The 15,280-nt window shown below is 38.1% G+C and overlaps 1 protein-coding gene across 1 annotated transcript in view; it reads right to left on the reverse strand.

The window, feature by feature from the left end:
- Nucleotides 1–15,280, reverse strand: part of DDX10 (DEAD-box helicase 10) — a 287,390-nt gene that overhangs the window by 114,201 nt on the left and 157,909 nt on the right. The window contains exons 17-18 of the mRNA XM_077777453.1: nt 14,734–14,898; nt 3,564–3,620 (exon numbers count right to left, since the gene is read on the reverse strand). Coding sequence (XP_077633579.1) covers nt 3,564–3,620; nt 14,734–14,898 — 222 coding nt within the window. The remainder of the gene's footprint in view (nt 1–3,563; nt 3,621–14,733; nt 14,899–15,280) is intronic.

Genomic DNA, 15,280 nt, shown 5'->3' on the forward strand with positions numbered 1-15,280 from the left:
CTATATGAAACAGTGGCTAGAAAAAAAAAAGATATTATAGACCAATAGATTAGGAGATCACTCCAGACGATGTCTCAGGTCTGCTCATGTTCTGAAGTTATACAACCCCTACTTCTTTGCATCCTATATCCTCAAAGAACTGAGACCACCTGAAGTATCCAAAACACTGTTTTCTAAGACTACTATTTGTTAAGCAAATAATGTATCCCAGGGTCACTAAAGTTAAAAAAAAAAAAAAGGAAATAAAAACTAGAGAAAATTAAGCTAAAGTTTATAACTATAAAACTTCAAACTCAAAACAAAGGGCAGTTTAGTTATTTTAATAGAACTTTACCTACACATAAAAAATTACAACTATAAGCATCTGTAATATACTCAAGGAACACGTAACTTTCCATTGTTTAAGTGCCTCTGAGCTATTTCCTACTCTTTTTCATGGTCACTGTTCAGTTTTATCAACCTCATACTTCTGTTTAATAAATTCTACTTTCTTTTCAAAAGCAGCATAGCACAAAGATATTTCGGGGGATCTATTTCTTCTAGTTTCAGCACTGTTGTTCTTTTCTTTACGTTATCTGCAAAATCATTGCAGACATTCGAGGTTGGTACAAGCACTTGTGACCATCAAAGTAACAGGAGGGAAGCTAGCTGCATTTTCAGGATTATGGAACCTTCCTCAAAAGAAATGTGGTCTACTGATCACTGCTACGACTATTTTTTTTTAATCTCTTAGCTTAAAATTTTCTAAGTTATAAGAACACACACATCCTGTCAGTTAAAGTAAAAAGTCCATTTTGCAGTTCAAATATTCTCTGTGCTAAAGAAAGTTTTGACACTCAGAATACTTCCATACTCCAAATAAAGAAGTTTTGGGTTCCCAGAAAACCTCAAGGGTTTCAAGTTCATGTTTCTTTCCTACTCTTGGACCGCACATAACATTTTCTAGACAACCCGTAGATCTATCTTTTAACAAGGAGCTGCATCAGATTGCTGAGAGGTCCATTCCAACTGCGTTTCCCTGCACTCCATGTTTAAAGCTATGGTTCCTAGGAATATTTTCTACCTCGGAAGAGATAATTGAAACCACACATCATCATTAAGCTTTCACTTTTTCAGGAAATAAAGACAAATCCATTAAATTTCACTTGAACACTGATTTTCAAGTTAAAAAAAATAATATTGTGTCTTCTATGTTCCTCCTCATATACCATGGTATGTGCCAAGAGGAGCACAGAACCAGGCAGAAAGTGCCATGGCGCCTCCCTTTCTCACACAGTAGCCTGCATGGACTCTTCACAGAGCCCTGGCTGGGTGACACTACACGTCCTGGTACAATAGGTCTGAGAAGACCACTTCCTCTCACCACTAAGGCACGGTCTGGGTATCTTGTAGGTTTGGTAATTGAAAGACGCTCTAGCCTGAAGCCAACCACAATGGCCTCAGAAGACACAGCCATAAGTCACAAAATGATTACAGGGAAACATACTCGAGAGAGAATAAAATCTACTCTAAAACTAAATCTTCCATCATTTAAAGCACATGCACAAAGACAATAAGGGAACCTTCTAATTCACACCAGGCATTTCTTCTTACACATTATAGAAGGTAGGGCCATAACCCCTTTTTACAGAGTCTCTCCAAATAAGATCTTCTGGTTCTGCTTCCAAAGAGCACCGAAAAAAGCCACAAGGATCTCCATCCTGCCGCTTTGATCTCAAAAGAAGTAGGGCGCAAAAAGGCTCACCCAAGCTAACTCCCAGGCCCCAACAATCATCTGAATCTGCCATGGCTGCCAGTCCTTGCTGTCTCCTGGAACGCTGGAGTCCTGGCTACCAACGGCCCCTCATCCCTCGGCTAGAATCGCTCCTATGGGATGCCTGCCGCCTCGGAGCGCATAGTCGAGGCTGTGAAAGCGACGCAGCTCTACTACCCAGAGCGGTAGTAAAGCACAGCCTGTGTCTACTGAGTGCTCCTGGCCGAGCAGCAAAGCCACAGTGGCTGCAGAGCCTCTTCTGTTTGTTTCTAGTACAAGCCTTAGTGGTTGGACTGAAATGAAACTCATTCCCAGTCAGATGTCAGGGAAACAGATGACGAACATTTACAGGGGAGACAGTGGAAGGGTGGTCTTAGCTGGAGGAGTTCACTTTAGAGAACCGCCCCAATAGAAAAATCAAACTAACAACACTGCCAGCTTTATGCTTATTTCCCAGCTGGCACAGTACTGAAACCAAATATGCACACCAACTCACAGAAAAAAAAAAAGAGGAGGCACAAGAGGAATGCTCATGGGTGAGAACTTCTTATGACTTAAACCACTACAACAGGTGAAGCACACATTGTCAACAACAATAAAAAAAAAAAACATTTTTTGTAAAATACATGAATATGTGTGAGTCCACACAAAGGAAATATAGTAACCAAGTTTTCTTTTGGCTCCAGATTACATCTTTCATTTCATAATTTTATATGCAGAAATGAGAGTTTCTTAGTGAAATAAAGGAGGTTTAGTTTTATGCTGAACATGCAATATTCTAAATATCAAAAGTTTTCTTCTTCAATTTAAAATTTTCCCACGACAGGCCCTAAGATGTAATTTCTATGCTGTGACAGTTCACGTCTGCATTTTAAAAACATACGCAGAATCCATCACCTGATTTCGCAGTCAGGCCACACACACAGTGGCTCTCGTTTTCGGGCCTGTCTGAAGACAGAGTGATATTTAATACCGAATATAAATACTCTTTTCATCTTATGCTGCAGAGTAATTGCTTCCCACTTCAGAACTATAAAATGAGTTATCATCTCTGACTTGTTCTCTAAGTGCTATGGCCAGCATGGAAAAAATGACAAAGAATATTATGGGCTTACTCAAGGGAGTCAGATCTTTGCCAAATGCCAAGAAGAAATCACGGCTAGTAAGGCATAGCACAGTGAGGTACGGCATGAGAAATGACATATGTTACTGGGTCCTGGTTCTAGGAAATCGTTTGAACTCAGAGCGTAGAATCCAAACCATTCTCAGTGTCCAACATATCAGATAAAACCTACAGCTGCACATGGACAGGGTTCACAACTGTACATGCATAAGTAATACTGTGCTGTTTGTTTCCAGGATATACTAGAGGGGCACGATACAGAGTGCTATCCCTAGTTTTGAGGAGTGGAACTGAAGCAACTAGTGCTTTCAGAGTTATCTGCTATGAAGCTGGGTCCACACAGCTGCCTGCCTGGTCGAAAGATGACAGAGTTTAAAATCCTGCCAAGCTTGGTCCACAAAGCCAACCATCTCCCGTATCTAATAGGCACAAAAAAAGAATGGGAAAAGGTGGCAAGAGAGGTAGAGCAAAGGCCAGTAAACAAATTATCTTATGCATTTTTTCATCCTGCATCACAGAGGAAAGAAATGAACGAGAGAAAGGAAATGACAGGCACACATGGACGTATAGCCAATTTGCATGTCATGATATATAAATAAATATAAAAATGCATATGGACAAGCAGAATATTTAAGTTCCATTCAATGTTACCAACATTTTTCTCATAAAAAAAATATCAATCCTTACCTTTACTTGTCTCTTACTGGCTTCTCTTCTGGCTTCCCTTTCCTTCAGTCTTTTTTCCTACAAGAAAAGGGGGGGATTAGCAGCATATAAACTTTGGTTTATTACATGTAAATCAGACTACACATTCTTGACTTTTTCTTTTATTTATTTTTTTTAATGTTTTATTTATTTCTAGGAGAGAGAGAGAGAGACAGCGTGAGCAGGGGAGGGTCAGAGAGAGAGGGAGTCACAGACTCTGAAACAGGCTCCAGGCTCTGAGCTGGCAGTCAGCACAGAGCCCGACACGGGGCTCGAACCCACGAACCGCGAGATCATGACCTAAGCCAAAGTCAGACGCTTAACCGACTAAGCCACCCAGGCACCCCTTGACTTTTTCTTTTAAAGCCAACTGATACCTGGCATTCATTTTTCAATAAATACTTACTGAGTGTCCTCAATAGGACTGGCATAAGTAATCATAATCATTAAGTATATGTCAAACAGATGTAGAATCAGATCACAGTTCTACCACCTACTAGCTGTGCAATTTGGGGTAACTTATTTGTATTTTGTAACTCTCATTTTCTCATGAAACATGAAGATAACAAGAATAGACATTTAATAAAACTGGTTTAAGAATGACATAAAATACTATACATAAATGCTCAGCACAATGTCCAATGTATAACTAGTACACAATCAATGTCAGCTATTAGAACAATAAAAAAAAAATGCATTAATGATATTTCCCTTTTCTTCTATCTAAAGCAAAATCTATAAGGATATGAAATCTATTCTTAGAAAAGTGACATTTTCTCAAACAGATAACAATGGAAATTCATTCTTACAAAGCATGTTATTTTATTATAGTGTTTTATAATTGCTCCATTAGTTTTCCAACGATCATAGGTAAGCAGAAAATGCAACACTGACATTTTTTAAAGTTAGGAAAAATTAGTATGTACAATATTAAAATTCAAAACAAAACAACCTAGCTAAAGTTCAAAGTAATTTTCTTTTAAACCAAAAAAAAAAAAAAAAAAAACACTTTTTCTCTTTAAAAACAAAGAGTTTAGAATAATAAAAAGGCTAGTCTCAATCCAAAGTCCATAGCTAACAATTTATATTTTTAAAAATTTCAATGAACTGTTAGGTCATTATAAAAACTAAGTAAACAAAAAATAATTTCCTTTTCATGAAGTAATATGTAACTGCAACCATGATTCACTATTATAACGCTGATTAATGTGAGAATGAACAAGTTTTCTAAACCTGGGTACTCTACCATTCCCATTATGTTTGACACCTCTGGTTTTCTCCAGATCCAAAAGTCAATTCTAACACACATTCTGAAGACGGATCAGAAGCTGTCCCACTGCTGCCAGCTTCGAGAAGGACAGCCAATTGTTACCATCCACCTGATCTAGGTTTACAGTCTCCTTTATGACAAAATGAGAACACAAATGTTGAAAATCTCAGATGGGGGGGTGCCTGGGTGGCTCAGTTGGCTAGGTGGCTGATTTCAGCTCAGGTCATGATCTCACAGTTCATAGGTTCAGGCCCTGCATCAGGCTCTGTGCTGACAGCTCAGCGCTTGGAGCCTGCTTGGGATTCTCTGCCGCCCCCCCCCCCAAAATAAATAAATAAACATGAAAAAATAATTTAAAAAAAAAATCTCAGAGGGGATTAAACAATAATTAATGCAAAGAGGAAAGGAGTCCATAGAGCTCAGAGATTCAGTTTCTAGAGCTTCGAATTTCACAGTAGGGAAGCTAAATTCTAAGAGAAACTAATAAAAATTAACATTCAAATGGCAACTGTGAATGTGTCACACCTCTAAATAATGCATAATGTTAAATTATTCCTTTCTTTTATTACTTTTTCTCTGAACCAGTTTTGGAGAAAATGGGAACTACTCTGATTTCCAAATAAAACATACAACTAAGAGGGAAGGTAAAACTTAGAACAATGTGCAATTATACAGAGGAACATTCTAAAGACTACTTGGAAGTTCCAGGACCAAGGTCAGAGGAAAAGGAAAGATAAAGGAACAAGAACTCAAAACCAGACTTGTTCACTGTGCAAAGCTAAGTGACCGAGACTGCTCTCAAACCTGGGTCTTTGTATGCCAAGTCTAGTGCTTTTTCCCAGTATACTCTAATAAAAATTAAAATGTCAAGGTTTGGACACTTTTAACAGATGACACTTTGATAAGAGAAGAAAATAATACTTGATATTATTTTAACAAGCTGACAATTAATGCAAGTGTTACCACCCCGTTCTATCGCTGACCAGGTTCTCCAACAGGCTCATGACAGTTGTTCTGCCACTACGATAAAATAATCCCAATGCTTTCTTTGTNCTCCACATTTGCATCCACATTTTCGTACCAGTTTCCATCATTTATTGATTTTCTATGAGCATTAAGCATTAGCAGGCTTACCAAATAGATGAAAATAGCAAAACAATACTAAAGAAAATAATTTACAACAATTTGAGAGCTGGCTTTAGTTTGTGGATGTATGTATTTGTGATATCTCTTTTCTCTCTCATGCTTCAGTATTCTATGTCCTACAAAAAGAAGTTTTCGTGTTTTGGAAAGTAGAATTTAGCAGAGCAGTATTTTATGTTGTTCTGAAAGGTCACAGTGACTTTCAAGTGCTGTGCTGCTTAAACTTATTTTAAAACTAAAGGTACACAAAACACAGGTGTGTCAAACATCAAATAACTAGAGTGATGAAACTGAACTTTTGCAAAAATATCTGTCCACTAACACATCATTATGACTATTGTATTTCTCACAAACAGTAATAGCTTCGAATGAAACAGCAATATACTAGGCATTTTACATACATTTTTAAAACTATTTAACAAAACTTTGCAAGTACTATTCTTCCCATTTTATAGATGAAAAAAACTGAACCAAAGTTTTGACCTGGGATCACGCAGGCAGCCAGTCAATGACGGAGCTGAGACCTGGGTCTAAGGAGCCAATATTCTCACTGCCTCAACTGCAGCACAGCCTTCCCTCAACCCAAACACACTTCTTTCCTCTCCCCTCCTTCAACCCCAGTACACCTCTCCCCACTCTCCTCTCCATTAGAAAGCGTACTTGATTTGTGAATGCACAGTGTTTTTGTCCTATCAACATGTTTGAGAAATATTCCATTTCCTTTTATTAATAATGGTCTGCTACCGTATGGGTCTTTTCAGCCTGATAGCATTTTGTGGGCATTATCTAATTAATTTTCGCCAGTTTTCTGTGCAGAAGGGGGGAAAAAAGATAATTAACCACATTTAACAGTCACACAAATTTTTGTTGTAATTATTCCATAACTGGCCTTCTCCCAACGCATTAGAGGATTTGAAAATGGCACTTCAAAGTTCCAAACAATAGCCTCAATATGTTCACATTGGAAAAACCCTTTCTATTCAAGTAAACATAAGCTCCTCTCTGGGCCTTTTTATCTAGTCATTTTAATCCTAGCAGAAAAAAAATATATTGATAGTTTTCCACTGCTATGGAACTCCAGTATTACTTTATTATAGTCAAGGAAGGACAGTATAAATTTCAAATTTTAACTGGCTATCAGAATTCACATGTATACACAAATGAGCTAATTTTTACTTGTAAGATTTCTACCACAAGTCCCAGATGCATGAAGGATATCCAAAACCTTAAAATAGGGAGTGAACATGAGCAGGACATGGAGCTTAAGTATAAATAAAAACAACTTTCAACATTCAGTGAAACATAAGGAAATTAGAAAACTTTTCTTTCTTAAATTAAAAAGCTGTTAGCACTCTATCTGAAAAGAGGCAGGAGTAAACATCGGTCTTCAAACAGAAGAGAAAAACAGAATATAGAATTTATCCCAAAATTTGGGAAATGGATACAAGAAGAAAGTACGTTTTTCCCTTTACTAAGGCAGGAAATAATTTTTTAAATATATACATATGAATTATAGATGTTAAAAATGACAAGCAAGAAAGATAAAGGTTGGAGTACAATGACTTGTGGGGGCAAATGTAATTAAATTTTATTAGACTGAGCAGTTGAAGTTCTTCTCCTCCCTTAATTTTATGTGGTTCAAATGCTTTACATCCTTTATTTTCCTATTTCATTTTTGAGGACATATTGGTAGCAAAAGCTATTTTATGCCACACAAAAAGAAGGCAACATTTTATCTTTAGTCCTACCATGCTACAAATGATTAAATGTAAGAAGAGCATGAAATTCAATAATAGAAACCAAAGACACAAGGGATAGGAAAACAGAAAAATCACATTTCAAGGTACAAAATACTCCCTTTATAGATATTATTATACTTCTTTTGGCTTCTCACAAACAATAGGTCCTTAGCTTCCAGAAAAGCAAATACCATGAAGTATGAATTTCACCAACAGTCAGGACTATGTATTTAGATCATTTCATTCTATAGCAATCTTGGAAATTCATAGATTTGGAAATACAACTCAGGAGCTGGGGGAAGCATAAGCTATTTGAATGAATATCAGGCAACTGTGTCAGTCTGGTAAGGAATTGATTTCCCAGCTGTCACAGAGAACAGCAGGAGACATCTATCCTTATTTCAGAATTACATCAACCTCTTTTTCAGGAAAGAAAATTGGCTCAACAAAAGTGAGTAAAAGAATGATTACAAAGATTTTTGGCCCTGAAGACACCCCCTGCCCTCCAACAACAAAATCCCAGTTAACCTAACTCCTTCTCAGGGACTCTGAACAAAGCAAGGTTCTTGGATCTGTTCCCTCTTCTGTATATAAATCTGTACCAACTCCAAAAAGGATATGAAGACAGGGAGAAAAATAAGTGTATCTGGAAACATCTGCTGAGCTACTATGTCCCAGGCCCCAAGGTGGGCTTCTAAGGGCTGGCAAAACAGTCTAGTTCCCCCTGGTCTTTGCAGTCTATGGCCTGGCCTTGTCGAACCTCTTGATTACATCAGCATCAAGCTCGGCCCATGTTCCTTAACCACAATCTCCAGCCACTAACCATCAGTCTAACAACCACCACTCCACCTCTCAAACATAATTCGGTGTTTCAAAAAAAAAATCCCATGATCTCACTTTAACAATAAAAAGTAGACATGATAAACAGCTCAAAGACTTGCCACACAGTTGATAAGATCTATGCAATTTTGAGTATTTAAATATCTTATTTTGGATGCTGAACAGGAAGGAGGACCCATATATCAGGCTGCTGAACTGAATATCACAAAATGGTATAAGCTCTTTGGGATAAAAACAGAAACCTCTCAGGCAGACACCTCCAAATCATAAAGGCTCCATAGTAACAGGCTGGCTCCTTTTTTATAATATACTTTGTGGTGATGGTAGGAGAAAGGACTGAAACCGGAGAGGGGGTAGGCATGAATAAGCTTTATTCAGGAAGTCCAATTTGGAATTAAGCACCAGATGCTCGGTCCCTTATCCTCATGATGACATCGCTGATAATATTTTAAGGTCATCGAAGCCAGACCAGTCTGTGACAATGCCTTAGGCTCTCAGACTAATGGCTACTTAAAAATGAACTCTGGTGCTAGTGACTATATAGATATTCAACAACCACTCAAGCAAAGACATTAACAGTATTGGGTCCTAAACTAAGCTACTGACCACAACACTTACTTTATTCCTTAATGTATTTGACACCAATGGCCTTGCTCTGGAACCATGAACAATTTCCATTATTTGTCATTCCTTCCTCAAAACCCTCCACTCCTGTTCTTACCTTTCCATTCACTGCTTCAGAGTTAGCTGTTTAAGAGAATGCCTGATGGTTTAAGGGAAATACAAACAAACTGAATAGTTAAAAACAAGGTCAGTAGAATGACAAAGACCTTGGGGTTAAGAGTCTCAGGCCTGCCATTTGTGACTTATTGGGGCCTTGGACAAATTCTTGATCCTTCTAAGTCTCTGTTTCATCATCTGTAATTTGAAGCTAGCTCACTTATTTCAGAAGTTAACTGTTAGCACTAATTCAGTAACACACATGAAGCACAGCACTGTAGATACCTCATTACTGCTCCTCTCCTTCTTGACATATACATTTACGTTTTACATACCTGGACTCCATGACAACTCAATTCCATGTCCACAAAGACAAAAATGAAACAGACTTTCTAAAAAGTCCCTTTAACTCTTTTCTAACCTCTACTGTTCACACTAGTAGCACCATCTTTGCAAGCAGTCCAACCCTATCCTGACAAGGCTGTGTTATCTATACATACAATCCAAAACAAATAAAGCACTCAAGCAAATTTCCAGGGAATGACAGAGAACTTCATGATGTATTGCTTCTCTCCACCCAGCTGCTCTAGCAGATATTATCACCCTAAATACAAGTTATCTTCCAGAGCTAAGATGACACACACCACAAAGCAGATTTTTACTTCATTCAAACAAAGATCCCTTTCACTGATGTGACCCCCCAGCCCACCTTTGAGGGTTCTGATTGAATTACAAGAAAACTGTTTCCATGCAAATATACTGGTTTTGCCTTTGTAATATACAAGTTTACTAATGGCCTAATATGCAAAAATTATAGCTCCTGCTATAATCCTAACTTCTGACGAGTGGTTTCAAAAGGTTCAGCACAGAAAAGAGTAACAGTGCTCATTACGTACCACTTCCCATGAGCTGCCAGGAAAAGGTGAGGGCTGGAACGGTCTCAGAAAGAAAAAATGAAGACTCAGCAAAGAAAACTTGGCTGCAGACTCAGTGAAACAGAGCAGCTACACAGGGCCCTGACGTCCACAGAGCAGGAAGCTCCGAGTTCCCGCAGCAGGAAGCTTAATTTACTCCCAGGGACACCAGCTTTTTATTTGTGCTATAAACTCGTTAAAATTCTTGTTGCTCAGTTTATAAAGCTTCAGGACAAAGAAGATATTTATTTGAGTCATAGTAGAAATTACAGAGCTTTCAGAATTTGCTAGATGAAAATATGAGTCAAGAATGAGCATGACAGGTAACAATGAAGAGCAGAGTCCTACACCACAGATACTAGGGGCACGTTCAAAACTGGGGGCTAAGCTGTGAACTGTAAACAGCAGGAGCAAACAACTACTTTCAAGCAGAATCATTAAGACAAAAACTCATGTATATATTAAGTGTTACCCTTTTAAACCAGAAAATAATCATGAAACATTCTGAACATGCTGAAAGAACATTCCTAACTTATGGAAACCCCTAAAATTGACACATATTTTTAAAAATACAGGGGCGCCTCAGTGGCTCAGTCGGTTGAGCATCTGACTTCATGGTTCATGAGTTCGAGCCCTGCATGGGGCTCTGTGCTGTCAGTGTGGAGCCCACTTCAGATCCTCTGCCTCCCTCTCTCTCTGCCCCTCCCCTGCTCTCTCTCAAAAATAAACAAACATTAAAATACATATATTTTTAAATACAGATTTTGTGGGGGACCTGGGTGGCTCAGTCAGTTAAGCATCCAGACTCTTGATTTCAGCTCAGGTCACGATCCCAGGATCATGGGATCAAGCCCCATGTCAAGTTCCACACTGCGTGTGGAGTCTGCCTCAGATTCTCTCTCTCTCTCTCCTTCTGTCCCTTCCCCACTCACTCTCTCACTCTCTAAAATAATAAATAATAAAATACAGACTTTGTAGAGTTTTCTTTCTACATGTAAGATTCTTTTAGGCACATCCCTTACTCAATTTTTTGTCAAGTCTCTTCATCTTTTTCTACCTTAATGAAGTAAAGATTATCCGAGACCTGAAGTTAGTATTTCAAGTGTTCTTTAAGGACATACAATTCTTCTCAGTATTCTTCCAAAGAATTAAAATCATGAGTGACAACTTCAAGGGAAACATAATTACATTTGCCCAAGGTAAAACCTTATGCTAGAAGAACTAAGAACTGTCATTACAGTAAGTAATATACTCAATTAGGGGAAAAAATATGATTTCAAAACCAATAATGTGTTCAGGTAAAGCAATTAAGATAAAATAATCTGTGCAGGTTTAATAATGTTTCATCTCTAAAATAATAGTTTAGTGACCACTGGAAAATAAGCAAATAAGAAGGAGGCCTTATCATCAAGGTAGGAATCTTTTTGTCAGCAGGGATAGGTGACCAATTAAAATTCCCTTTTCCAAACAAAACGGGGGACTTTTATTCCCATGTCCTCTCTATACACACAGAGCGAGAGGGGCCCTCTGACCATCTGGCAGGAGCCCCCGTTTCCCCCTTTCACAACAAGACACTGCAATGTACACTGGTGACTGGGCATCTCAACCAGACCAGGCAATGCCAGACTCGGGGCTTAAAGGCAAGAATTTCTCCTTATAACACTCTTCCACCAAACAAGCCAAACATTCAAACTTGCCATGTCTTTGAGGCAAAAGTGCAGTCCACGGAAGCCTGGTACAGGGCTGACCTGAGCACATGCATGGTCTTATATCTGCTCTTATAATAAACTTATTAAATCCAAAGTGCTCAAACATGAAATCTCTAATTTAATACATAAATACTTACATATGTGTAAGTAATAATTTCTACAGAGGCAAACACCAAGAAACTCATCAAACTTGACTCAGGTAGCATTTACATTCAAGTTGAACAGAGAGAAGTCTATTTTAGTGATTTCCTTGTACTTTTTCCAGGCTACACAACATTTTCAACTTCTGACATGGAAAGTCTGCCTCAGGTTACCTATGTGCAGAATACGGCCATTCTGTGCAAAATAAGCAGCTATGATTTCCTGTTAAAGAGCTCTATGGTCTATTTTACTTAGAGGTACTGACTTTGGAACCAGTAGTATGTGAAGTTTTGGTGATTTCTCTTACAGCTGTGTCAGCCCAGACTGCTCTGTTCAACCTTGTTGTCAGATAAACACAGGTATAGTTTAAAAATCCTGAGCTACTTTTAACAATGGTGTAAAGAAAATGAATAATTTAAAAGCACAAAAGTAAGTGAAAACGAAATGTACAGAACAATCTATACATGGTATACTTACTTTTCTTGTAACAAAGGGAGAAAATAAGAATCTGTATTTATATTTATTTGTATTTGCATAAAGAAATGGCCAGGATACATTAATAAAAATAGTTACCTATAGGGGTAGGTTTAAATGAGAATGAAGGGCATCAGCAAAACCAAGATTTCTCAACAACACCTTTTGTATGATCTTTATCTTAGAATAACGTGAATACATTATTCATTTTGAAAATGTTAATGAAAAAATAAAGGTATAAAAAAGCTTTTCTGCAATGATGGAATATCCATAGTTAACTATGGTTTAATTATCATCTTCCCAAGGACAGAGGAACTCATGTATATTAAGTATTCTATCCTCACAGAGCCTAACACACAAACACTGTGTAATAAATGCACAATTAGTCCATTTGAAATTAAGTTCTAAAGGTTTCAGAAAGAATACTTCACAACCTGGATACAGTAACAACCTGGATACAGTAACTTCCAGACACTGGGGGNAGGCAAGAGTGGGAAAACTTTCCTTTATGTAAATGCCTACGGCTAGATTTAAAAATAAAGGATAGGAGACGCCTGAGTGGCTCAGTCGGTTAAGTGTCCAACTTCAGCTCAAGTCATGATCTCACAGTTCATGGGTTTGAGTCCCGTGTCAGGCTCTGTGCTGACAGCCAGCTCAGAGCCTGGAGCCTGTTTCAGATTCTGTATCTCCCTCTCTCTTTACCCATCCCCCACCTCTCAAAAATGAATAAATTTTAAAAATGTTTTAATAAAAAAATAAAAATAAGGATAAAATGTCCTTTAGTTCAGTCCCCCGCAGATAAGTATTCTAAGTGAACTGTCAGCAGAAACGTGACACGCTGCTGACATTCTTAACATTATTAAAATTTTTAATAATAATTAGTGCTAAATTTTGATTTAAAGTATTGTAATAAACAACAATGCATGAAAGGTTTCTTTTGTGAGATAATGTTCTCAATTGCAAACAGTGTATCTGAGGTTCATCTGTTCCCCACATTTCTGAGATAATTTTTTACCATGCATTTCCCTGAAGCTATCTTCAATGTCTGCTTTTTCTTACTCGTCAAATGCTACCGCAACGTGGTGTCAAACCTTGAAGGAATGAGAACCACCGTTCAAAAAAGTTTACTGAGCCACAGAATTGTTACGAGGTCAAACAGGAGTCAAAAACCACAAAAACCCTTCTCAGGGTGTAGTTAATGATGTCCACCTCCAAAGGCCTACGAGTTTCTTGACCCAGAAGTCCATATTACAGCAGGGAGCCTTAGCCATGATGCTGTGTTCCCCTGAAATCATTCAGTGTCTCAAGGGCATTCTAGAGAAACATCCTTAAAAATGTAAGTCCATCTTAATTTATTAACTAAGTAATTTATTTAGCAAAATACCCACTTTTATGGGAATTAAGTAGTATGAAAAGGCACTAATATCGCTGAGTGACTAGAATGAAGTAGCCCATTTCAAAGATAACAGAAAATGGTCAAGTGTAAGGCTAACAGTGCACAGGCCGTAACATGCTCTCTTTATAAGGTTTCTTTCTTTCTTTCTTCCTCTTTCTTTTTTTTTTTTTTTTTTTAATACACTAAGTAAATCTTCCATGCATTATCAACTAACTGCTGTGGGAAGAAACTCAACTATAAAGTTGAAGCTGAAAACATTAATGTCACATAAACAGGTAAATGGTGACCAGTCTGTGGTACCTCCTTACCAGGTACTGATAAACACAACAACCTCGGTGAATCAACACAGAATTATGCTCAGTGTAAAATGCAAATCTCAAAAAGCTACATACACATTACAATGCTTTAGTTATGTAACATTCCTGAAATGGCAAAAATTATAGAAATGAAGCACATGGTATGAGACAGTAATAGAGTGTATTACTTCTTACAACTACATGTGAAAACTATAATAATCTCAAAATCAAAAGTTTGATTAAAAAGAAATCACTAACATTATTTGGGTAACCTCAACCAAAAGCAGATGTGGGCAACGTTCTCAGAAATCAGTCACTCCACAAAGATCCCACCAGCAAAAGCAAGAAAAAGAGACTACGTAAGACGACAAAATACCCACAGAAAAAGACGCCATTAGAGAAAGCAAAGAGGAAAGTAATGTGGTTACTGACGAACACCTAATGAATGTCTAGATATATTTAGGGACACAGTAAATGTCACCCAGTATCAATCCAAGATGGAAAGCTTACCTGGTGCTTTGCCCTGATCTTCTTCCTGTATTCTTCTTTGTCAAATTTGTCCTCTTCTTGAAGCCTCTCCTTTGCTTTATCTAGGTTGATGCCCCCAGCACTGTCGTCCTCCTCCTCAGCAGCTTTGGAGACAGACTTCTGCATCTGTGGCCACTGCTGGACTGACTGCAGGCAGGAAAAAGGGTCAGCGTAAGCGCACGAAACAGGGAACATGAACACTAAATCATTTGTACAATGACTGTGAAATGGTATGTTTTCCCACTTTCTGCCTTACGACCTGTATTTTTTTTTAATGTTTTTTTTTTTTTTTTATTTTTGGTAGAGAGAGAAGCAAAGCATGAGCATGCGAGGGGCAAAGAGAGGGAGACACAGAATCTGAAGCAGGCTCCAGGCTCTGAGCTGTCAGCGCAGAGCTGAATGTGGGGCTCGACCGCACGAACTGCAATATCAAGACCTAGGCCCAAGTTTGATGCTCAACAGACTGAGCCACCCAGATGCCCCACAACGTGTATTTTTTAAGCTTCCTAACAAACTTGACAATGTAAGT

The sequence above is a fragment of the Crocuta crocuta genome, unplaced genomic scaffold (assembly GCF_008692635.1).
Source record: "Crocuta crocuta isolate KB4526 unplaced genomic scaffold, BGI_CrCroc_1.0 scaffold278, whole genome shotgun sequence".
Classification (NCBI taxonomy): domain Eukaryota; kingdom Metazoa; phylum Chordata; class Mammalia; order Carnivora; family Hyaenidae; genus Crocuta; species Crocuta crocuta.